Consider the following 26,345-nt stretch of genomic DNA (forward strand, 5'->3'; position numbering starts at 1 on the left):
AGTGTTTTACAAGCATTAACTCATTTAATCCTCTATGAGGTAGGAATAATTACTCTCATTTTTTAAAATCGGAAACTGAGTCACATACAGGTTAAGTAACTTGTCCAAGGTCACAGAACTAACAAGCCCTAGATCTAGTATTTAAATGTTGCTAGTCAATGCCAGAATTCATTATATTGCCCCAAGGGTAGACACACTTACAATCTTTTTCTTCCTTTTTTTCCTTTGAAGTGTAATTTTGAATAGTTAAATCATCCTAGTTCTTGACACGTGGGCTGTTAAAGTATTCTTGCTCTGAGTTTACTTTTATGCTATTAAAAGTAGTTTTTTCCCTCTTGAACTTTTCTGAATCTGCTAGTATAGGAGAGTGGTTCTTGAGTTGTTTTGTCTCAGGATACCTTTTCATTCTTAAAAATTGACGCTCTTTTGTTTATGTGGGTTTTATATATTGGCAGTCACTGTATTCAAAATTAAAGCAAAATTTTAAAATGTTTTTTAAGGCCAGGTGCAGTGGCTCATGCCTATAATCCTAGCACTCTGGGAGGTTATTGCTTGAGCTCAGGAGTTGGAGACCAACCTGAGCAAGAGTGAGATCCCATCTCTACCAAAAAGAAAAAAATAGAAAACAATTTAGCTGGGCATGTTGGGGTGTGCCTGTAGCCCTAGCTACTTGGGAGGCTGGGGCAGGAGGATCACCTAAGCCCAGGAATTTGAGGTTGCAATGAGCTATGATGATATGATGATGCCCCTACACTATAGTCGGGCAACAGAGCGAGACTCTGTCTCAAAAAAAAAAAAAGTTTTTTTAGATGTATCATTTTTAAGCAGCTTTATTGAGGTCCATTTTACATGTTTTTAAATTCACCTATTTAATATATGCAATTCAATTATATGAGTAACTTTACCAAGTGGTGCACATCACCATAAATCTGCTTTAGGACATTTTCACTCCCTATTTCCAATAAGATGTCCATTTTATAGTTAATCTTCATTCCTAGCCCCAGCCTTAGGCAGTCACTAATCTACTTTCCGTTTCTATGAATTTGCGTTTTCTGGACATTTCAAATATTTATACATTGATAGTGCATATTTATATGGTATTACAAATGCATTAATACAGTAGTGGTCTCTTATGTATTTCTTCTTCTTACTTAGTATGCTTTTGAGGTTCACCTGTGATGTAGCATGGTAGTAGTTTGTTCCTTTTTGTGATCAAATAATATTCCATTATATGACTGTACTGAATTTTTTTATCCATTCATCACTTGATAAACATTTAGGTTGTTTCCAATTTTTGGCTATTATGAATAATGCTCCTATGAACATTGTGCACAAATCTTTGTGTGAACATACATTTTCATTTCTCTTGAGTAGACACCTAGGAGTAGAATTGCTGGGCTGTATGGTAGTTTTATATTTTAAAGTTTTGAGAAACTGCCAGGGTTTTCCGTTATTTAAAAAAAAAATTTTAATTAATTTTTTTAGAGATGGAGTCTTGCTATGTTGCCAAGGCTGGCCTTGAACTCCTGGGCTCAAGAAATCTTCCTGCCTCAGCCTTCCAAAGAGCTGGGACCCATCATTTTTTATTCCCACCAGTAATGTATGAGGGTCTCAATTTCTCTACATTCTCGCCAGCGCTTGTCTTTTTTTTTTTTTTTTTAAGTTATAACCATCCTACTGAGTAAAGCAGCATCTCCTGTTGTTTTAATTTGCATTTCCCTAATGATTAAAGATGTTGATTAAAGATCTTTTCACACGGTTATTAACCGTTTGTATATCATCTTTGGTGAAATGTCCACTTAGATCTATTGCCCATTTTTTGGCTGGATTATTTGTCTTCTTACAGAGTTTGTAACTGTTCTCCAAATTCTGATTGCAAGTCCTTTTGAAGTACAAAAGTTTTCTAATTTTGATGAAGTCCATTTTACCTAGTTTTTCTTCTGCGGGCTCTGATTTTGGTGTCATATTGAAGAAATTTTTGCCTAACCCGAGATTTTCTCCTATGTTTTCTTCTAAAAGTTTTTTTTTTTTGAGGTAAGGGCTTAAGTTTATCTTTTTGCATGTGGGATATCTAATTTTATATTCATTTAAAATAACCCATTATTTGATAAAAAAATCTGAATTACAGAATATGTTCAAGCACATTAAATTGCTTTTTTCATTTTAGTGCACATTATAAACGACATGGCAACATAAATAATATTCTTTATGAAAACCAATTTCTAAAATGAAGATACTTGCTAAGAAGAGTGGTGACACTGTCTTTTTTTTTTTTTACTGTCTGGCTTAATAGAAGACTGATTATTATATCTGCTTCTGTATTTAGTCTATTGTGCTATCATACATCATGTAGCCTCTACAAAACTACTGTATACTTGTGAGAGAATGAAAAAGTTAAATAATGCCTTACTATTATAAAGAAAATAGTTGAAAAAAAAATTTTTTTTTCTTTTTTTGGAAACAGAGCCTGGCTCTCTTGCCTGGGCTAGAGCACAGTGGCGTCATCATAGCTCACTGTAACCTCAGACTCCTGGGCTCAAGCGATCCTCCTGCCTCACTCAGTCCCTGAGTAGCTGGGATTACAGGTGTAAGCCACCACACCCAACTAATTTTTCTATTTTTTTGTAGAGACAGGATCTTGCTATGTTGCTCAGGCTGGTCTGGAACCTCTGGCCTAAAGTGATCTTCCTGCCTCTGCCTCCCAAAGTGCTAGGATTACAGGCTTTGAGCTACCATGCCTAGCCTGAAAATAGTTTTAATCTCATGGATCCTACTAAAAGGGTAACCCAGGAATCCTCAGATGACCTTTGAGAACCTCTGGTGTAAGAGCTTATTGATTGATTTCTACTTTAAAATCACTTAGTGTTTCAGTTAGGTTATGTCATTTCATGTTATCATCTGATTTTTGTGTTATGAAGCTTTTAAATGTCTTCTAAATTTGTACAAAGATGTAATATTTTAGAATGAGGAATTTTATAGGAGGAATTTTTATAGGAGGAATTTTTATAGGAGGAATTTAATTGATCACAGATTAGGAAACTGTGGTTCATGAGCTAAATCCAACCTACTGCTTGTTTTGGTAAAAAAAGTTTTATTGGAACACAGCCACACTCATTCATTTACACATTGTCTATGGCCTTCCACTGTACAAAGTTGGGTAGTTGTGACAGAAACTCTATGACTTACAAGCCTTAAAAATTTACCATCAAGGGTCCTTTAAAATTTGCTGGCCCCAGTTATAGATTATAGGTTTTTTTTTTTTTTTTTTGGAGACAGTCTTGCTCAGTTGCCTGGCTTAGAGTGCCCTGGCATCAGTCTGGCTCACAGCAACCTCAAACTCCTGGGCTCATTCGATCCTCCTCCTGCTTCAGCCTCCCGAGGAGCTGGGACTACAAGCATATGCCACAAGGCCCAGCTAACTTTTCTATTTTTAGTACAGATGGGGTCTCACTGTCACTCAGGCTGGTCTCAAACTCCTGACCTCAAGCGATCCTCCCGCCTCGGCCTCCCAGAGCGCTAGGATTACAAGCGTGGGCCACTACACCTGGCCTAGATTATAGATTTTAATGACTGATATTAAATAAGATGCTTCAGCTGCCAGATTGAAAGTAGTTTTCTGTAATTAATAATACCAATTAATAAAAGATATTAAGCCTAGATGTGATGGCTCACACCTGTAACCCTAACACTTTTGGGAAGCTGAGGGAGGAGGATTGCTTGAGGTCAGGAATTTGAAATCAGCCTGAGCAAGAGTGAGACCCCAACTCTGCAAAAAATAGGAAAATTTAGCTGGCCATGGTGGCACACGCCTGTAGTTCTGGCTGCTTGGGAGGCTAAGGGAGGAGGATCGCTTGAGCTCAGGAGTTTGAGGTTCCAGCGAGCTATGATCACTCCATTGTACTCTAGCCTGGCAAGACTCTGTCTCAGAAAAGAAATAAGAAAGAAAAAAAAAAAGATATTGAACTATTACATTATATTGGGAAGTCAGGCTTAGTCTTATTGACTTGACACTAGATTTTATTATTATTTTTCAAAGGATATTTTCTTTATAGTCAAAAAGTTAATTCTTTGTTGAAGAGAAAGAATGGGATATTAATTATTTTGCACATCAAGTTAAGACACTTTTTAAAAGCACTTCTTGCCAATGAATATCTTGGAAATATTAAAACATATGTAAGGGGCCGTCAAGTTTAATCTTAAATGTTTAAATTTGTGCTATTTCAGGATGACCTTGAAGACCTCATGGTTAATTGGGATGAAAGCAAAAGCATTGGTGACATTTTTCTTAAATATGTAAGTATTTTATTTCTTTTTTAAGTTTCCAGATTAAAGTATCATCTCAGCAAGGGCTGCCAAGAAGTAAAATTTACCTGTTTAAATGTGAGAGGTTTTAAAACTTTTACATGGTTGTGTTTATAAAATATATTGGAAATATTCTTATCTTCTGAAACATGCTTTCCATATACAATTTAATACTTTTTTGATAGCTCAAGATCATCATTAGAAGAGTACTAATTATCTCACTATGCTATGATTGTTTTATTATATGTAAAGTTATTTCCCCTTCATAAATGGCTACAGATTAATGATTTTTTGAAATTTTCTATACTTAAGGTTTTATTTTTCTCTTTTCTTAGTTGATAACACTTTTTGCTGTCATTATGTCTTTCTGTTTAAAGACTTCTAATGAACTGCTTCTTTACTAGGATGAGAACCACACAACTTAAGTTTTATAAAATAATTCATTTTGATGAATTAGCATGAGTAGGATTTATAAGTTTCTTTGAATCAGTTTTGTATGTTTCAGTGCCTTGAGTACTGGCACATATATTTTTGTTTTGAGTCCTCTCGCCAACCTTCTTCCTTATCACATAGTCTCTGAAGTGTTTTGTCTGGTTGGTTGAGAATTCCAAATATATAAATTATTGCCATATCTTTTTTTATACCCATTAGTCTCCATTTTGCCAAGATATTTTTCCTTTTCTTGTTTGCATTTTTACATAATAAAATTGATCTTTTAATGGTGATTTGGATTCTTTAATAAATAATAGTATGCTCTTGGATTCTATATGGATCAGATCTAATTGAATTGCCATTTTATGATCTTATAGAAGTTTTCTTTGTCATGTTTGTGTCAATACAATAGGCTTTAATATACTTTTATTTCTTTCTGGGTCTTTATTTTCAGTTTTATTTCTTTAATTTTAATATGGAGGAGTGGGGGGTTGTGAGGAGGGGTGCTCAGTTGCTTTGGTTGTTTTTGTTGTTACCGTTGTTGTTGAGACAAGAGTCTCACTCCATTGCCCTGGGTAGAATGCAGCGGTGTCTTTGGAGCTTATTGGAACCCCCAACTCCTGGGCTCTAAGCAATCTCTGTGCCTCACTCTCCCTGGTTAGCTGGGGCTACAGGCTCGCACCACAATGCCCGGCTGGGTTTTTTTTCCCTTTCCTTTTGGTAGAGATGGGGGCTCAACCCTTGCTGTGAGGCTAGTTTCAAAGTCCTGAGCTCAAGCAGTACCCCCGAGTCAGCCTCCCAAAGTGCTAGGATTATAGGCTCTAGCCACCACACCCGGCCTACTTCTCAGTTTTTATGCTGTATCTACCAATTGATGCATTTTGTTTAACAATTAAGTCTTTACTAAGAAATTTCTAAGATAAATTTTTGTGTATAATTCGAGAAAAAACTTATTTTTAAAAGCTTTATCTTAAACTTTTTTTTGCACCCATATGTCAGATTGTTTCATTGTCTTTAATGGTGACTTGCGTAACCAATTAATGGGTTTTTTTCCCTCTTTATTCTTTCTAGTCAAAAGATTTGATAAAAACCTACCCTCCCTTTGTAAACTTTTTTGAAATGAGCAAGGAAACAATTATTAAATGTGAAAAACAGAAACCAAGATTTCATGCTTTTCTCAAGGTAATGTATATTTCTTTCAAACAAAAATCTGAGAATCATTTCTGAAGGAATTTATTAAAATTATGAAAAAGTTAAGTAGATTATAACTTTGGCAAAAATGTGTCCATGTAAGAACAGCTTAATGTTAATCTGTTAATTTTAGTTGTACCTGTGAGTGATAATGATATTTAGTTTTAGAATTTTGATACATTAGGTAGTAGTAACCAAGAGGCAGCTGAGTGAATCAGAATGTTGTATGTAGTTATTTAGAAAAAGAAAAAAATGTTATATATATTTTAGCTCTCAAAAACACCTACAGACTTTCCAGTGAAATTTTGTTTCACCTTTAGTGATTTCTTTTTCCCTTATAGGTGCCTTACATTGTTTATCCAATGGTATCAGCATAATTAATATTTAAAAAATTTTTTTCTTGTAAATGATGTAGACTAAAGAGAAACTTAAGATGAGATATCTAGGGTGTGTCAAGGAACTCACTTTCTGTGAAAGTGTTAACCCTTGGCTGGCCAAGAGGTCATTTTTGGCCCTGGAAGATTATTCAACCCCAGTAATTTGCCAGAGAGTAACCAACATCCCACCTCTTCTCTATTAGTTCTTATCAGGGACACTAGTCTAATAAGTGTAGGGTGTTTAATCTTTGCAGAAAACCTTTTTTTAAGTTGTTGAATAAATTAATTCCTTTCAGATAAACCAAGCTAAACCAGAATGTGGACGGCAAAGCCTTGTTGAACTTCTTATCCGACCAGTACAGAGGTTACCCAGTGTTGCATTACTTTTAAATGGTACTTGTCTAATCTGTTTTCAGACTACTTTAGATAATTTCTTAGAATTGTTTTTTTCTAAAAAAGTTAAAATTATTCTCATTTTCATAGTTTCTTAGATTTCAGCATTCAAGTTTATATATCTTTTACATAGTAAACATCTTTATGGATGATATTAAAAAATAGTTACTGGCACTACAAAAATTCAGTCTGGCCTGAAATGCTTTATTTGTTCTGATACCAATTATACTGACTATGATTATAAGTACTTTTGTCTTTCCATTTAAAAGTCTTACATTTCATGGTGTGTCAGTAATTCAGAATCAGTTTCTATCCAAGTATTCACAAAAGTCACCCACAAAATCACAAGGAGAGAACTGATTCATAGGTAACAAGGTTTTTTAGTACTTTTCTGAATTTTAGTAAAATTCTGTATACTTGGTCTTCTGCTTATTTTTTTTGCCTTAGATTGTTCAGAATACTCTTGAAACATATCTATTTATTCTAGAGCTTAAACTATAGATATCAATAGAAAGGACTTTTATAGTAGAGAGTTGTTATGAATAAATGTTGCCTGCAGTTAAAGAAAAGCATATGTATATTCCTTTACATTTAGCTGATTAAAGTAGTGTTTTTAGAACATGTCAGTTTCTGTTTTAATTTTTTTAGTTAAGTATGAAAACTCAATTATAAGGAGGAATAAGTCTGTAATAAAGCATTTTGATACCTAAACTTCAACTGTAGTACTATGTATAGCGGACAAGGAGGCTAATTTTGTGACTGTTTAATCTATTTTTTCCTGTAAAATACTTCGATTAGTGCATGAATTATTGTACCAACTAAAAAAATTGACATTTTTTGTTTTCTTTAGGTTATCTAATGTAATTGAGAATTACCAGCCTATAAAATGATTTCCCTACTCTTTAAAGTTATGCTATTTTACATATTATAAGGAGAATATATGAATAAACTTACAAGTTTCCAAAAGATTGTATTTTTTTTGATTTTCTTATCTTCATTATTGTTTCATTAAGGACTTATAGAAATCCATAAAATGTTGTCATGACTAAAATGAACTTGATTTCTAAGTTTTATTCCTGTTATTCGACATAAACAATTAGGTGGACATGGTACTAGATTGAGCCTCAGTTTGGTAAGAATGTGCTGAGGGTGGCAGAGGGAACATAATAAACAATCTGGGTAAGAAGAGTTCATCTATTAAGTATGAATCTCTAAAATAACAAAACCTGTGCTTAAGGACACCAAATGCTCTCTGTTGTGTAGCTATGGGCCCCAATATGAAATATAAAATGTATAATCATTTCTGAGCTATTTGAAGATCATGTTTTCATTCAGCACCATGGAGAGGGTTTGAGGACTCTAGGACAGCAGTGTAAGAAAATCTGTTATGTATTCTGAAAATTTACTCAATAAAAAATGTGGAAACCTTAACATGTATGTAATAAGAGATCTTTTTAGGGAACATTGCCTAAAACTTTAGTTTTGGTTAAGTAAAGATTGAATATTATCTTTAAAAATTAATCAGCTTATATCAAGATGGATGGCATTTTTAGTCATAGATGGGAAAGCACTGAATTCTTTTTGATCATGGAAAAACCATTTTATTATTATAGATCTTAAGAAACATACAGCTGATGAAAACCCTGACAAAAGCACTTTAGAAAAAGCTATTGGATCACTAAAGGAAGTAATGACGTAAGTACGTTATTTCAATTTTTGATTGTTCCTTAGATTTAGAATGGAATTGATAGAACAATTAGTCATAAATGGAGAGAAAAATATCAATAGCAAATTTTTGTAAAGTAATATCTGAAGTATTTTTCTAATAGTGTATTATACATTAAAATGATGACAAGTATTATAAGAATACATTGATTAATCAAAATATTTACTTCTGAAGGTATTAAAATATTATATAGAGAGAATAATAATGACTTGGAATCTTGAAAATGTTACAAATACATAAATGGACATTTTCTTAATTTACTTCCAGTCATAGCTTGTTTTTGTCTTCATATTTATATGAACTGCCTACATGTAACTTGGGAATTTGACCATGTTAAATGAAAATGTATATTTTCACTTTTACTTTTCACTTTTTGTTTTTTACCTAGAATTTTATGGAATTAGCAGGATTGGCTAGTGATGTATAAAAAATACAAATTCAATGAAATTGATTTGGAGAGCTTGATCATTAATCTTAGGCTGTTTTACTCTAGGTCTAATTTGGAGATAGGTCTGATCTGATCAGAAATAATCTTCTATTATGATCAGAGTAGAAAACTGTTGCCATTAACTGTTTTGCCTCATGGGAAAGCACTTCAACTCTTTGAGTTTTACATATTATGCATTTAATAGATATAATTAAATGATTTCTGATATTCCATGAGGTGCTTCTATATGAAAGAGTTTTTTTAAAATACTTGCATAGGATATCTGAGAAAAACTTTACTAGCTCCAGAGAGAGGGTCCATCAAAGACCTCTCTCTTATTTGAGAGAATAATACTCAACAATAATAATAATAATAATAATAATAATAATAATACCTTCTGGTGCTGCTGAAAGGATTATATATACAGTTGTCCCTTAAAGGCCATTATAGGGTTATTAACTGGCCTAATTTCAGTATTGTGTCTCAGGGAACAGGGAGGCACAAAGACAGGGAGAGAGTTGGAGGAATGGCTGTTTAGTGGAGCACTCAGAACACATATATTTATTGATTAAGTTCGATGTCTTATATGGGCACTGTTCCTTGCATCCCACAACAATATAATAGTAATGTCCAAGATCCACTGATCATAGATCATTATGATAGATTATAATAATGAAAAAGTTTGAAATATTAGAAGAATTAACAAAATGTGACAGACATGATGTGAGCATGTGTTTTTGAAAAAATGGCACCAGTAGACTTTCTTTATTCAAGATTGATAGAAATCTTCAGTTTGTAAAAAATGCAGTATCTGGGAAGCTCAATAAAGTGAAGCACAGTAAAATGAGGTATACTTATATGTACATTCTAGGATTTTATTTAAATGGAATCAGATCGTATAGTCTCTTTTTTCTGGTTTTTTTTACTCAGCATAATTATTTTGAGATTATTTCTTATTGTTGCTTATTTCAATAGTTCATTTACTTCTGTTATTTTCCATTGTGTGGCTATATCACAGTTTATTCATTTTCATGCTGATGGACATTTTGATTGTTTCCAGTTTCTGGCTATTCTAAATAAAGCTGCTATGAACATTTGTGAACAAGTCTTTATTTGGACATATGCTTTTATTTCTCGTGGATAAATTCCTACGAGTAGGAATGGTGAGGTTAGATGGTAGGTGTATTATGTATAACATTCTCTAAGAACCTGCCAAACTGTTTCCAAGATTGTTGTAATATTTTGTATTCTCACCAATGTGTGGAGTTCCAGAGTCTACATGTCTGTACCCAATACTTGTTGGGGTGTGTGTGTGTGTGTATTTATATATAAAATGTCAGTCATTTTAATTTGTGACAATCTAATAGATGTATAGACAATCTAATAGATGTATAATATATGTATGAAAACTACTCACTGTAGTTTTGATTTGCATTTTCCTAATGACAAATGATATTGAGCATCTTTTCATGTGGTTTTTTGGTATCATGTTATCTTTAGTGGTACGCCTTTTCAAATCTTTTGTTTATTCATTTTAAAATTTGGGTTGTTTTCTTATAATTGAATTTTGAGAGTTCTTAGTTAAAAGGATTTGTCAGACATGTGACTTACAAATACTTTCTCCTATTCTGTGGCTTGTTTTTTCTTTCTGTTAACAGTTTCTTGTAAAAATAGGCAAGAAACTGTTTTGAAGTCTAATTTATTAATTTTTTAAAATGGCTGGTACTTAATCACTTTATCTAAGAAATCTTGGTGTAACCCAAGTTCACAAGGACTTTTTCCTGTTTTCTTCAAGAAAGTTGATAGTTTTAGTGTTTAGGTAAAAATCACTTAGGTCTATGATTTATTATTTTGATTTAATTTTTATATATAGAGTATGGATCAAAGTTACTGTTTTAAGTATGGAAATCTGTTCTAGCACTATTTGTTGAAAAAAAATTCTTTCTCTCCTGAATTATTTTTATACTTTTGTTGAAAATCAGCTAACCATAAATGTAAGAGTTTATTTCTGAACTCTTAGTTCTATATCATTGATCTATGTTGATGCTTATGTCAGTACCACACAGCCTTAATTACTTTGCTTCAAGTTTGAAATTGGGAAGTGTCTTCCATCTTTGTTCTTCCCTGTCAAAATTATTTTTGTTACTTTGGGTCCCTTAAATTTGCATATGGTTTTTAGAATCATCTTGTCATGATGCTTTTTCTAAAAAGCAACAACTACAAATATTGGGTAATTTGAGTAGGGATTTTATTCAATCTGTAGATCCATTTGGGAAGTATTGTTATCTTAGCAGTATGAACTCTTCTGATCTGGGAACGTTTATTTCCATTTATTAATAGTTAGTTCTCTAATTGCAACTATATATTATAGTGTTAGAGCATAAGCTTTGTGGGGTTTTGTCTGTTTCTGAAGTATTTTATTCTTTTTGCTGCTATGGTAAATGGAATTACTTTCTTAATTTCATTTTTGGATTGATTATTGTGAACGTATAGAAATACAATAGACTTTTATATATTGATCTTGTGTCTTACATCTTTCCTGAACTTATTTATTCTAATTTTTTTTAGTGAATTCCTTAAGATTTTCTATAAATAAGATTATGTCATCTGCAAATAGAGATAGTTTTACTTTTTCCTTTCCAAGCTAGATGCCTTTTATTTTATTGTCTTACCTAATTGCCCTGGCTAGAAGTGCAGTACAATGTTAAACAGAAGTGATTTGAGTTCACATTTTGTCTTATTCTTGATTTCAAGGGGAAAGCATTCAGTGTTTCCCTACCATGTATGAGTTTTTGTAGATTACCTTTATCAGACTGAAGAAGTCCCCTCTTATTTCTAGTTTGTTTTGTTTTTATTATGAAAGAAATATCTTTTTTTTTTTTTTTTTGAGACAGAGTCTCGCTCTGTTGCCCAGGCTAGAGTGCCGTGGCGTCAGCCTAGCTCACAGCAACCTCAAACTCCTGGGCTCAAGCGATCCTACTGCCTCAGCCTCCCAAGTAGCTGGGAGTACAGGCATATGCCACTATGCCCGGCTAATTTTTTCTCTCTATATATTTTTTAGCTGTCCAAATCATTTCTTTCTATTTTTAGTAGAGATGGGGTCTCGCTTTTGCTCAGGCTGGTCTCAAACTCCTGACCTCAAGTGATCCTCCCGCCTCGGCCTTCCAGAGTGCTAGGATTACAGGTGTGAGCCACCACGCCTGGCAGAAATATCATTTGGATCCAACTGTCTTATAAACTGATGAGTTTATGTTTTACTATCTTGTGACTAAACTTCTAAAATAAACACTATAAGATCTTTGTGTGTGTGTGTATGTGTGTGTGTTTACACATATGTACATGTATTAGTCTATTAATATATGTTGTGTCTACGTAATAAAATCTGGCATAGTCAGAAATCCTGTTAAGAAACTTTATTCTATTCCATTGGTTTAAATGAATGAACATGCATATAAAATATAGTAAGCCCAATTAAAAAAATTTTTAGTTTATATGACTTATGCAAATTTTTGATAAATGAATTGGTTTTAAAATTGTTGCTAAGATAAAATTTAAAATGTCTTCAAAATTGTGAACATAAATTTTTACGTAGTTTTATTGGGCAGTTTTAAATTAGTGTCTGCTAGATGTTTTGAGGGCATGAAGCTATAAATGCAGACTACAACAGTGGTTTTTGTGCAATTCTTTGATAAGTGAGAATAATATTATTGATTTAATAAAGCAACTGTATCTTCAAAGTTATTGACAACATGCCTGCGTATTTAACTTTAAGGTTCTTACTTAGGAAAACACCTGATATTAACAGGCTATAAAATTGATTAATAAAAAATTAACTTAAAATAGTGACTAGCTCTAATATCTCAACTTTCATTAGTAATCTAGGTATAATTGTTAAAAAATAAATTAGGTAATTATCTCCCGTCCAAGTACTAACCAGGCCCAACCTTGCTTAGCTTCCAAGATCAGGTGAGATCTGGTTCAGGGTGGTATGGCTGTAGACTAAATTAGGTAATTGTAAATGGGATAAACATTTATAAATAGACATTACATGTAATTTGAAATCTTAAAGTTATGTCATATTAAATGTCTGGGTTATAGCTAAATAAGATAAAAAACTAAAATCACTGAATAAATGTTCTTGGCTTCTTACATTTTATAAAAATACTAAACATATTTAGATCTATTAATATATGTAAATTATAAAAAGACAAATTTTTTTTATTACAAAATAATTTTGTCTAATTTGGAGGTTATTTAAAGGCTGTTTCAAAATATAAATTTAAGAAGAAAGTAAATACAAGAGAAGAAAACCCAGTAAGTGACAGAGAGAGATGTAAAGAAACTTATGGATATAAAGATGTATTTTTGGTTAAAAAAGTTAAAAAATAATTCCATTAAAAGATACTCTTATGTGATAGATTTTTGTCCTAATGTAAAATGATTGGTTGTTCCAATGTACAAAAAAAATTATAGGACTAAGACTGGGGGTTTAAGAAAATGATGAAAGGTATAAATAAGTCAAAGAGGATTTAGGAAGGGTAAGTTTTATAAAGGAAGTCTTATGTGTTCAGGTTGGCTGGAATTGGAAAGAAATTATAAGTTTTTTCTAAAAATTAAACATTGGTGTCAAGGGTTCATTGATACAGTACCAAAGTCCTTTGTTTAAAACAATGAAGTTTTCTTGAAGTATTGATCTGCTCTTAATAAAATTACAAGATGTTTTCATTTTTAATTCTAAAATCTGTTTCTTTAATACCCATCTTCTAAGCTGCAGACACTTTTTATTTTTTGCCTCATTTTTTCCTGAGATCTGTTTAATTTCCCTTGATTCAGGTTAAAAATGTCCTCTTCATATAAAATGATTTTATTCTTATGGTAGAGTTTTCCTTTTGAAATTTCTCAGATTCATATCTCAGAGATTCAACTTTTGCTGTATCTTGCAGCACACATTTGCTGTATCTTAGAGGTCATATATCACTGTCTTTAGCTTTTTCTCCCCTTGAGAAACCTTGGGATGATAACATGTTTCTTCAACTTGTCTGCTTCTGCAATTTTTTTCTCTGGCTCCAACTGTTGTTAATGTCTAACACTAAAATGTTTATCTTGAAGGCCTTGGTTCCGTGTTTGTGGCCTTGGTTCTGTACTTGTGGTTTTTCTTGATCTGTCTGAATTGTTATACTCATTGTGTAACATTCTTCCTGTGTCTGTTTAAATTTGGTTACCCTTTTCTTCAGGTTCAATTTTGAGGTTATCTAAATGAGCTTCTGCTAAGGAGAAACAATCATACTACAGAAGGTGTTTCTTTACCTTTTTGGTAGCTGACCTAAGAAATGAAGAATTTACATTTCATCAAGATGATTTCCTGTGTTGCCTTTATTAGGTTTTTGATTACCTGGAGGAAAAAAAAATGCCCTCAGCTTTAAAAAGGTGTTTTTTTTTTTTTTTTAAATCCATGTAGGTAGTTCTCTGTATTGCTTTTAAAGGCTTTTGGTTATCACTCTGGTTATATAAATGACTATTATTTCACAAGTGACCTCGGATCCTATTTTGATCAAGTGTTCTGAGACTTTTTGTTTGTTTGTTTGTTTGTTTTGAGACTTTTAACATCTTTGACAAGCTTCCTCAAAATCAAATTCTAATTTAAGTCTTTTTAACTTAAAATTAACTGAGATTTTCGAGGTGGGCCCCTGGAAAGCATCTAAAGATATATCTCTTCTCTTGTAGAAATATTTACACATTAACTGCCATGTGAGTTGTATTTAACTCATGATAGTTTTGAGCGTGGGGCCTCATGAAGCATATAACTCACACGTCTCTTTACCTTTACCCTTATGAACTATTTTTCAAGTTGCATATAACTCATGCACAGAAAAGAATTAAAAATAACAAAATTTTCATTTAATTAGAAAGAATCATTTTGTTTTTGGAGCTTTTGTTCTGTTTTCATAATAAAATACTGTGGCCCGAGGGAAAAAAATTTTTTTTTCTAGTGTGGCAGTCAATGTGTTAAATGGTTAGGCTTATTTGGTAAATTATATAAAAAATTGTCCAGTGATAGATGATACTACATCTTCTTTTAGCTGCAGTTATGAGTATGTTGTTGATATAAATGTTTCAAAAATTATGTAAATTCATAAAAACCTAATACATTTTTAGTCATAATTTTGGTTATCTTAAATGCTATATGTAATAGGATTTCCTTGTCAGTTGTAAACTTTCATCAGAGTTTTTAACCATGGCTATTCTAAGTTTTTTTCATCCACACTTATGTTTTGAATTCTTCTCTAGAAACATTTATGTTCAGATTCATGAAAAAGACTTGTTGACAAGTACTCTTAAGTACAGGTTTCTAATAAGTTTAAGATCAGTGGACTAAATAAACATTTCCAGAGCTCTAATTTAAGAAACCCAATGGATTCATGAAACTACTAATGGAAATCAAGCAGAACAAAATTTATTAATAATTACATGACATTGCATAACTGATGAAGATAAGGTTTTTATGACTTTATTTGAAACATTGATGGTTCTTTACTCAAATATTTTGTTTTCTGGATTTATGACAGTTTTTTCTCTTAAGCTATCTATAATTTACAACAATATGGTCAAGTATACTTTTGTAAACACAGATAAAAATAATTTGTTTTTCTTTCCCTACTTGATTCTTCCACAATTCAAAAAACTATTTTTGATTATTTTTATGGCAATATGGTCATTTACAGAAGTCCAGTAAAAATCTACTTGATCTTTGTAGCAGAATACAATTGAAAACATTGGTTATACTACCAAAGCTTTGACTGAAATGTCATATTTGAAAATATGCATAAAAAGCCTGATTTCAAAAGTTCCCAGCCTTACAGTGAGTAAATAAAAAACTGTCATTTACTGGCAGGCCCAGGAACCTTAAGACTATAAGTAAAATCTAAAGTCTGCCTTGGTTTAGCTTCCTAGCCTCAAGAAGTTTTTAAATCTGAGATTTCTATGTGATCAGTGTAAAAAAAAAAAGGTTATATTTCCCATAAAAAGCTATACTGCACCTGTTATTACATTTTAGCTCTGTTTATTGTTTTTGAGTTCCTTTTACCTACCTATAGACTAGACTAGATCCTAAATTCTTCTAGGTTCCTCTAATCCAACTTTCTTCTATAAAATTAATAAAAATGGGAACTGTCTTGTACCTAAAGCCCTATAAACTGAAACTAGATAAATTTTAAGAAAAAGTCTTGTGCCTGATGTATAGAGTACACAAAAAGTTCACTAAACTGCCTGATGCCGTAACTGGAGATATTCAAACTGCAAACTAGAATAAGTTGATGTTTTTCATTCTGTTGAAAGCTTTTTCCAAGACATCAGAACAACACTCCATATCATAATGAGACTCTTACCCTTCCTAATGCCTACCTTTTTCACTTGACAAAATAATGCTATAATTAAAATTTCACAATCAGTAACTGCTATAAATAACTTGACAAAACCTGACCTAAGAAATCCTTTTAATCTACCTAATGGGTAACTTTAACAACATTTCTAACGCAACTTTTTCTTCAAATTGTACTGGTGGTCCCTTTTGTAAAGTTGGCACTCTCTTTAATTTAACCCAGTCATAAAATACTACTCAGTTACAACAGGTCTCACCCGGTTTCCGCCATGGTCTTTTGATTTGCTTAGTTGGTTGCCCTCAGGCTTGTGCTCTTAGTTCAAAACCATTGTATAACTAAATTTATAATGTTGTTTAATTATTTTTTGTATTACGATTTTTAAGCCTTATTCTTATTGCCTGTTTAATCTTTGTAAAGCCAGCTTTCCCAACAGGATAATGGTAGCTCAATACTTTGTGATGATTGCTAATACCTATGGAACTAGCAAGATGGAACTTGCTGCTGGACTCCGGGAAAACCTGCCCTGAGAAAATTTTTCCTACCGGCCTCTTTGTTTCTCAAGTGTGGCCCAGGTCATGACTCTAAGACTAGTTTTACCCATCATCATAGCTCACTGATCCGCTTGCCAGCTCCTGGAAACTTTACTAGTGCTTTTGAGCTTTCTTTAATAAACAGTACGGTTACATTTCTCTTTCTAATAGAAGTCCCAACCTTCTTTTTGTTCTTTGAACATACCAAAGACCATCCAGGCTGTGTATATGCCCCAAATTGCAGTTCTTCCTTCCCAAAATAAAATGTTAATTTTAGATATTCATCTCTAAATTTTATCTCTGACGCTATTGCTGTCTTCAGTTTTACTAATCTTTTCTTTCACAGTTTTTAATCTGCTGTTATTCTCATCCAGTGTATTTTTCATCTAAGACATTGTAGCTTCCATCTCTAGATGACTGATTTAGGTCTTTTAAAAATATGTTCCATTATCTTTGCTTAATATGTTCAATCTTTCCTATAGATTTTTGAACCTATGAAGTAGGTATAATAACTTCAAATCATTTACTGATTCTATCGTCTAATCACTTGCAGCTTTTTTTCCTCATTATGAGTCATATTTTTCTGTTTCTTTGCATGCCTGGTATTATTTTCTTGTATCCTAGACATTGTCAGTTTTATTTTTCTGAGTACTAGATATTTTTATATTCCAATAAACTTGAGATTTTTTCTGGTGTGCAGTTAAGTTACTTGCAAACAATTTGATCTTTTCACGGCTTGCTCTTAAACCTTGCTAGGCAAGATCAGAACAGCATTTTTAGTCTAGAGTTAATTTTTCCCACTATTGAGGCAAGACCTTTTTTAATACTCTATGGCACATGAATCTTGAGTTTTTCTACTTTGATTGATGTCACTGTTCCATGCCATGTAAGTACTGGACACTGTTACCTCTAAATCTTTTGGACGTTTCTCTCCCTTTCCTTACACCCATGCAGTGATGAGTTCTCAACTGAGTACACAAGGAAGCCATCCGTCTGCAGATCTGTGGAGTTCTGTGCAGCTCTCTTTTCCCAGTAATCTCTTCTGCAAACTAGCCACCATTCCTCACTGGACTGCCACCTTTGCTTCTTTCACTTAGGGATATAGCTGCTGGGACTACCTGTGTTCTTTACTCAGGGAGGAAACTTTCTCTAAGCTGTAAGGCAGGACAATTGTAGGGCTTGCCTTGTTTCCTTTCTCACAGAAATCAATGTTAAGTGTCTTGAGGCGACTTTTCAGTTCTCTCTCTCTTTCTCTCTCTCTCTCTACCCCCCCCCCCCTCGGGCCCCACTCTCAAGACCCGTTATCCTCACTCGGGAGCGCTCCAATAAAGCCTCTTTACTTACCCTTTCAACTCTGCTCGTCTCTCTCCTCCCCCGGCCAATCCACAAAAACCTTACATTTGGTGCCGAAACCCAGGAGGGGTGTTTGCTCCACCCCCTTCCGTGAACTCTTCCATCTTTACTTATCCCTTTCAAAAAAAAAAAAACTGTCTTGGGAACACTATTTCTTTTTTTAGTTGTTTCAGGCAGAAGAGTAAATCTATTTCCTCTTAATCCACTTTGTCTGGAAGCATTCATCTTAGTTTTTGTTTTGGTGAAATGATTAGCATATGACTTGGAAAAGACTTGCATAAAACCATAATTGAACTTATATTTAGAACTTCAAAATGTTGTTTATTGATCTGAGGTTTGTATAGGTTTAATGTATTTTATAAAGTGTGTAGTGAGTAATGAAACACTGTAAGGAGTATAATATAATAGTAAGACGTACTTTTCTGAAGGATTCAATGGAATTGTTATTTAATGTAGTGGGATATTTTAAGGAATACTTTAACTGATTCTCTTATCAAAATTAAGACAGATTTACATGAAAGGACTTTTTTTTGTGATGTGAGATTTGTTATCAGTTTTCATGTTCTGTTTTAAAAATAACTATTAATTTTCAGGCATATTAATGAGGATAAGAGAAAAACAGAAGCTCAAAAGCAAATTTTTGATGTTGTTTATGAAGTAGATGGATGCCCGGTAAGTATTCTTTTTTGACAATTGTAAATTTATTTTCTCTTTCTTGTTAATGAGGTTTCTAGGGTTTACTGTAAACAGAATCTTGGCACCACTTTCTTTTAAACTATAACTTCTTAAAAATTACTTGATACCAAATGATCTTTTTTATTCATATTTTCAATCTATATAGGCTAACCTTTTATCTTCTCACCGAAGCTTAGTACAACGAATTGAAACAGTTTCTCTAGGTGAGCACCCCTGTGACAGAGGAGAACAAGTAACTCTCTTCCTTTTCAATGACTGCCTAGAGGTAAAGTACTTTATGTAGTATAATGACACTGCTGATTTTTGTGACTTCCTTGAATATTTTTTTTTCTTTTTCTTTTTTTTTTTTTTTTGAGACAGAGTCTCGCTCTGTTGCCCGGGCTAGAGTGAGTGCCGTGGCGTCAGCCTAACTCACAGCAACCTCAAACTCCTGGGCTTAAGCGATCCTACTGCCTCAGCCTCCCAAGTAGCTGGGACTACAGGCATGCGCCACCATGCCCGGCTAATTTTTTCTACATATATTTTTAATTGGCCAGATAATTTCTTTCTATTTTTTTTTTTTACTAGAGACGAGGTCTCACTCTTGCTCAGGCTGGTCTCGAACTCCTGACCTCGAGCGATCCACCCGCCTAGGCCTCCCAGAGTGCTAGGATTACAGGCGTGAGCCACCGCGCCCAGCCTTCCTTGAATATTTAAACCAAGCTTTGATTGAAGTACAGTGTAGAAGTTTAAAGGAAACTCAAATAACCACTTTCTTAAAAAACTGAGACCAACTATTGATTTAATACTATTAATAAAGTATTTTTAGGAGAGGGTCTAATAGTAAGAAGTATGACAAATTTCTATGATTTCAAATCCAAGTCAAAAAGAAAATTTATTTTCATGCAAATAAATGCTTAGGTTAAGAATTTTGGTTAAAAAAATATATGTAGAAAAAATTAGCCGGGCATGGTGGTGCATGCCTGTAGTCCCAGCAACTCAGGAGGCTGAGGCAGGAGGATCGCTTAAGCCCAGGAGTTTGAGGTTGCTGTGAGGTAGGCTGATGCCACGGCACTCACTCTAGCCTGGGCGACAGAGGCGAGAGTCTGTCTCAAAAAAAAAAAGAAAAAAAAAAGAAGAATTTTGGGAACTTGTTTCTATTCTTTATTTATTTAAGATTTACAAAATAATTAAGAGGTTTTCTTTTTGAAATTTAAGTAGATTTTTCCAGCAAAGATGAAGTCACTATTTTGTTGAAGAGAGAGATAATATGATAATTTCATGCTATCAATTCTTTATGATCCCTTGATTCTTCCTTAAACCATCAGGTTTTAGAGTGAAAGAGTGGTCAGTATATCAGATGGAGTGTAATGATTTTAATTCTAAAATTGTTATTTATCCAAGTTAAATGTTTTCCTTCCTTATTATCCCTACAGAAAATTGAATTATGTTTGTGTGCTTTTTCAACTCTTTTCTTTCATTCTTTTAGTATGTATTTTTAAACAACTAAACAGTCTAGTAAGAGATAAAAAGGAGTGCATTTTCCTTCATCTTAGAAGAGAAAAATGTTCATTTTGATAAAATAGACATTAACAAGATGACCTATTTGACATTTCTGTTACTAGTAACTTTCTTTTGCCTTCATCAGAGCTATTGAAGGGTTTCCTTTTTCTTTAAAGTCTATATTCCTTCCTTTTATCCTTCTCTACTTCACATCTCTTGAAGTGCTGCCCTCTTATACCATATACATGATTATTTATAGTATAACATACAAGGGAATCTTAGACAGCAAGCCATGTGCAGAACAGTTACTGGTACAATAAAATCTCACCAAAAATTCACTTGTGTTAAATGTAGGAAATATCAAATGATATTTTCATTTGATCAATAATGTTACAAAAAGCATAAAAGTAAAGACAGTAAAAATCCCATATACAATTGACCATATCCTGAAGTGAGAAAGTGAAATCATGGGCAATAATTTCCAACTACCTGTCTCTCCCGTAAGAACTTTAGCCTGCCCTGCTTTTGAGAACGGGCTAAGTGAAGGAGTTAATTTTCAATTTTATCTGAATTGTATTATCATGGAGTTTCACTGTACGTCATTTCTCTGTACTTTTATTTGTTTGCTTCTATTAAAACTTTTTAGGTTTTTCCTGTTGAAGTCCTTAGGTCATCTTGTTCCATTCATCTATTAATGATAGGTTAGGTTATCCGTATTTCCTTGCCAATCCATTCTGGTTTTTTCTCCTCATTCCTGATAGAGCTGTGCCTTACTTTAAATTTTTCATCTTACATCCCCTCCAAATTCCTTGAAGTCTTATGTAATGAATTCATGAACTTCCTTTCTACTTTAATTCCTGTCACTGGTCAACCCCTGTTGCTTCCAAGTCCCTGGCCTCTCATTTCATTTGCCTTCTTGAATTTAGTGACTTCTTGTTCTATTCTCTTTTAGCCCCCCTGTCTCAGAATCACTTCAACAGAAACTGCTTTATTTCTGACATTAAATTTGGACTTCAAAATTCATAATCAATAAAAATTAAAAAATAATTCTAAATTCTAAATGAATTCCTATTCTTTAGATTGTTTAAAAGAATAAACAAATTTCTTAGCAAATTTGGAATGAAAAGTATGGTACTTCCTTGACTGATAAAAACCTATGTTTTTATCATACTTAATGATAAAAATTGGAAACGTTCAAAATGGGTAAAATCTATGTTGTTTCATCTTTTATATGACTGGTGATATTTTAGTAAAGCTAAACTAATTTTAAATTTGAGGGCATATATTTTCCTTTTATATTTTATATGTGTTTTGAGTTTTTTTACCTTGATATACTAGCATTTGTGTCTTCAGTATTAACACTTGTTTTTAAAAATAAACCTTAAAATCATTTAATTATTTTGTTTAGTCAAATTAATTTATAAGCATATTCAAATATTACAGTGGAAATAATTATTTTAAGAGTCTTTATTTCTTATTTTCACTATATTAATATAAATGAACTTTTAATATCTAGTGTATATATATTTGATATGTAACATAGACCTGTTTCATATTTCTGCATCAATGTTGATATGATATACACACTAGCTTTTGGTCTTTTCTCATTAGCCAACAGAAAGTACTACATTTTTCAGCCATATTTTGTCATATTTATGATGATGACCAATCTCTATTAAGTAATTTAAAATCATTTTATGTTAATGTATTTCAGCTGATAATTATTATTACAAAAGAGATGTTCTTTTAAAAAGGGCAAAATAATATAGTAGGCTTTCGTGGAAGTAAAAGCAAAAAAACCTAATAAGTACATCAGGAATCACAAGGTCCTTTCTGGTTTTTCTCCTGTCTTCTCCATTATTACTTTACCTATCTCTTTCATTTCCATGAGTTCCCAGATTAAGCAAAATTATATCCTAACACAACACCTTGAATTTATAATTTGTATCATTTATTTAATGTATTGTTTAATTACTTTTTAAAATATTCCCCTTTCTCAGTAGTGTATAAATACCATGACAAGCAGAAACCATTTATGTTATTTGCTCATTTATCCTCAGTGCCTTGCATAGGATCTGAGATATTATAAATTCTACTCTTAAGTTGAAATTAAATATCTTTTGAACCCAAGAGAAAGATACCAGAGCAGTTCCCCTTCTGAACTCAAGGCCTTTTGTTCAGGATTCCTACATCATATGATTCTATTGCTTCTCACAGTGCTTCTAGTTCTTTCACACTTCTGGGACCTTTTGCATACACAATATCCCTTTGCCTGTTCTCCCGATTTTTGAGTTCCTATATAAACATGGGCATTTCTGCTACACAATTTTATTATGATTTTGTAACATAGTAACTCTGCTTGTTATAGCAACTTGAGAATGACTTATAGTTAAATACGTTATATATAGATTCATGCGTTTAGTGCTATTTTAGTTTTAAGTAGTTGGTCTTTAATTGTTTTTATTCATACTACTGACCATTACTTTTTTATTTTCTATAATCAGATAGCAAGAAAACGGCACAAAGTTATTGGCACTTTTAGAAGTCCTCATGGCCATACACGACCCCCAGCCTCTCTTAAGCATATTCATCTAATGCCTCTTTCTCAGATTAAGAAGGTGCTGGACATAAGAGAGACAGAAGGTATGCTCATTGAATAAACTATTGGTTAAATAAAAATGGTTTATATTCATTGTAGGTTTGATTCACTTCATTATGAATTTTTTAAACTGGTAAATTATCTTTAAATATGGTTGGTCAGTCTGTTAAAGTAATTGTTCCTATATTACCTCTATCCCAAATCCTTCTCTAGGGATGGACTTGATTTTTTTATTTTTTCAAATGAAAGTGCTATTTCAAACTATAGGATATCCTCATTTGTTAGGAGTCCAAGAGCTTTTAAATGGTTATGCATTAAAATAGTGCCCTAGCTTAGCCTATTTTCACACTAAAACTTACCTTTGTTGCTTCAGATACAAAAGAGATAACCAGTCTATTACCTGCACTATATATCTTAACAACCTTCCCGTTGCCAATGGCTGCATTTTTAGGGATATGTTGAGGATATGGATTAGGAATAGATGCAGGTGACATAAATATACCCAGAGTAACTGGTAGACTTGAAATGGGGTCAAATGTGTATTAAGGAAAGTGTTTAATCTCACCTTTGGTAGTATTATGGAGAGAGTAATCTAAAGGCCTGAAATTGCCAAAAATTTATATTTCCCTAAAACTATGTCATCTATTTAATTGGCACCTAGTACTGTGTGTGCACAGCCATATTTTGGATGTCAGGTATATGTTTTTACAGTGTAAGCTCTTTCCATTACTAATTCCACTAATGATGAAAGGTTTGAGTTCATGATTCTTAAAGAAACTTGAACAGTAATTTATATTGCTGTTTTCACTTCTCAAATTCTGGATTTATTAAGGGTTACATAGTATAGTCGACCCTCAGTATCCGTGGGGCATTGGTTCCAGGACTTCCCATTGATAACAAAATTTGTGGATGCTCCAGTCCCTGATATAAAATGGCATAGTATTTACACATAACCTATGCATATCTTCCCCTATTCTTTAAATCGTCTGGATTACTTATAAGTGTAATGCTATGTAAATAGTTGTTATACTGTAATGTTTTGGGAATGATGACAAGAATAAAGAGTACATGTTCACTACAGATGCAATTTTTTTTCCAAGTATTTTTGATCAGCAGTTGGTTGACTCTTCAGATGTGGAACTCACAGATACGGAGGAAGACTTTTTATTTAAATCATCTCCATTTTTTTTGGATTTTAATTATGGAAGATTTCATCTGTTTAAAATAGCTTCTATTTTAATGTCTTGGTCACAGAATTTTTTTAATTAATTTTAATATTTGGACATGTTATTTCTTTGAACATGCTTTAAGTAGGCTGAGTTACTGAATTCTTATAATGCCATTTTAATTTAAAACTTAAATTCTAGAATTCTAAGAAATATGTAAGTTGTTTTTTCTTAAACCCATCATAGAAAATATTAAATATTGTGGAAATACTGCTTACTTAATGTCATTAAGTTATCATTATTAGTTCCTTACATGGTGTACTATTCCTATTATAATTCTTTCCAATGCTTCAACTTCATATGGTGATATTCTTTGTCTAATTGAAAATAAAGGGGAAGGGGAATGTAGAGAAGTAATTAATTTCACTGGAATTTTGTTGCTCTAAGGGAACTAAATTTGTATAAATCTGCCATTTTCCAAGGATTAACACTTAATGTTTATGGTTATTCTGGAACCCTAGATTGTCATAATGCTTTTGCCTTGCTTGTGAGGCCACCAACAGAGCAGGCAAACGTGCTGCTCAGTTTCCAGATGACAGCAGATGAACTTCCAAAAGAAAACTGGCTGAAGATGCTATGTCGACACATAGCCAACACCATTTGTAAAGCTGATGCTGTAAGTTCTTAAACCAGTATTATAATGAAAGTTTAAACTCCGTGGCAATGCATTCAGACTAAACCTGTACATTTCTTTTTTTAAAGTTATCTTTATTTTTTAGGCTCCTGTTTTTCACATTGATAAACCTGTACGTTTCTAACGACTTGTTTATTATGAATGTAGGAGGGTTTCAGTTTTGTGTGTATTCAGAAAAACTGGTTTAATAAATTATTTTGGAAAAGATTTTTAAACGTTTTGGCACAGGAAACATTTCTTTGAGTCCCTGGTTTATATACAGATACACCTTCATAGTCTTATAGCTCCTATGGCTTGGATTTAGTGAGGATTTTGGGATTTTTTTTGTAATGTACCCCGTGATATTCATTGTTCTCGTAGATGTGGCTATTAGTAAAATAGAGGGTATTTTGTTCTTTTGTTTTTTCTTAATCTTATTGAAAACAATAGATGGGTTGCTGCGTGTTGCTTTTCCTATCAGGGCAAGTTGTGAATCCATTTTTCTCATGCCAGCCTCTTAAAATTGAATGCCATTATGAATATATAATTACCATTATACCATAGAGATTAAAGCAAAAATAGATGACAAATCAAAATACTGGAGTTAAATGACTTACCAGAAATCAGGTATTGTGTGTGTTAGATATTGGGTAAAATCTAGATCCCCTAAAATATAATTTGATTTCTTCATCTCCATATATGAGAGAGACACATAACAGACAGACATAGACCCCTTACTCTTTGTGCAAATAACATAGATTGAAGAGAATGTGTTGATATAATAGACGATCCTTTTCAGTACACTAGTACTGTAACTGAGATTGCCTTGGGCATTTTTGTGGGAATAAAACATTTTATCATAGTTAAGTCTGACCTTGGAAGATATTGAGGTATACTGTGGTTTATAAAGTAGATAATCCTTGATTAAAACCCCATACCAAAGTGTTTAGAACACTAATCAGACTTTGTGATTTGTATGGTTTTTTTTTTTTTTTTATTTCTGTGAGCTACAGATATGTTGTTATAAATAAAAACTTATTTTTTCACAAAAGCTTCATGGAGGGAAATAAAATGCTAGCACATACAACATAATGCTAGCCAGAAAAATGGTAGAAATAGCTTTTGTTATGAGGCTTACAAAATTGCTCATTATAAGAAAGAATTTTTTTCGTAGTTGTAGGTAACCAATGGGCTTCCTTACAGTGTAGTGATTGTTTATTATAGAAATAACCTCTGCATTTATCAGGATGTCAGACTAGATGGATTATATAATCCTTTTTATAAATATAGCCCTAATACTGAAATGTAAAGTCAATGGCAAATTTCTCTTAAAATACAATCTGTTGAATTACTAAGCCACAAGATTGCAATACTAGCATTGAGATATAGACAGTGAATGGTAAAATTTAATAAAGTAAAATTAGCCACAAGATGGCAGCAAACATTTAACTATGTTCTGATTTACACTGTCTTATACCACAAAATTCTTTCACTATGTTGAAATTTTATTCTTAAGAAATATGTTTATAAATTCAGGTAATTTATAGTGACTTCAGTTGAGTCCTTTCCTGCATTTACAATTCTACACATAGTAAATTTTTAAAAAGCTCTGAGTCAGT

At 32.6% G+C, this 26,345-nt stretch overlaps 1 protein-coding gene across 3 annotated transcripts in view; it reads left to right on the forward strand.

The window, feature by feature from the left end:
• ECT2 (epithelial cell transforming 2) overlaps window positions 1-26,345 on the forward strand; it is a 64,378-nt gene that overhangs the window by 24,834 nt on the left and 13,199 nt on the right. For all 3 annotated transcript variants that reach the window (XM_045539680.1, XM_045539679.1, XM_045539678.1), the window contains 8 exons: window positions 4,225-4,293; window positions 5,806-5,916; window positions 6,599-6,695; window positions 8,309-8,390; window positions 18,704-18,782; window positions 18,952-19,071; window positions 22,793-22,931; window positions 24,575-24,729. In XM_045539680.1, coding sequence (XP_045395636.1) covers window positions 4,225-4,293; window positions 5,806-5,916; window positions 6,599-6,695; window positions 8,309-8,390; window positions 18,704-18,782; window positions 18,952-19,071; window positions 22,793-22,931; window positions 24,575-24,729 — 852 coding nt within the window. The remainder of the gene's footprint in view (window positions 1-4,224; window positions 4,294-5,805; window positions 5,917-6,598; window positions 6,696-8,308; window positions 8,391-18,703; window positions 18,783-18,951; window positions 19,072-22,792; window positions 22,932-24,574; window positions 24,730-26,345) is intronic.

The sequence above is a fragment of the Lemur catta genome, chromosome 1 (assembly GCF_020740605.2).
Source record: "Lemur catta isolate mLemCat1 chromosome 1, mLemCat1.pri, whole genome shotgun sequence".
NCBI lineage: Eukaryota > Metazoa > Chordata > Mammalia > Primates > Lemuridae > Lemur > Lemur catta.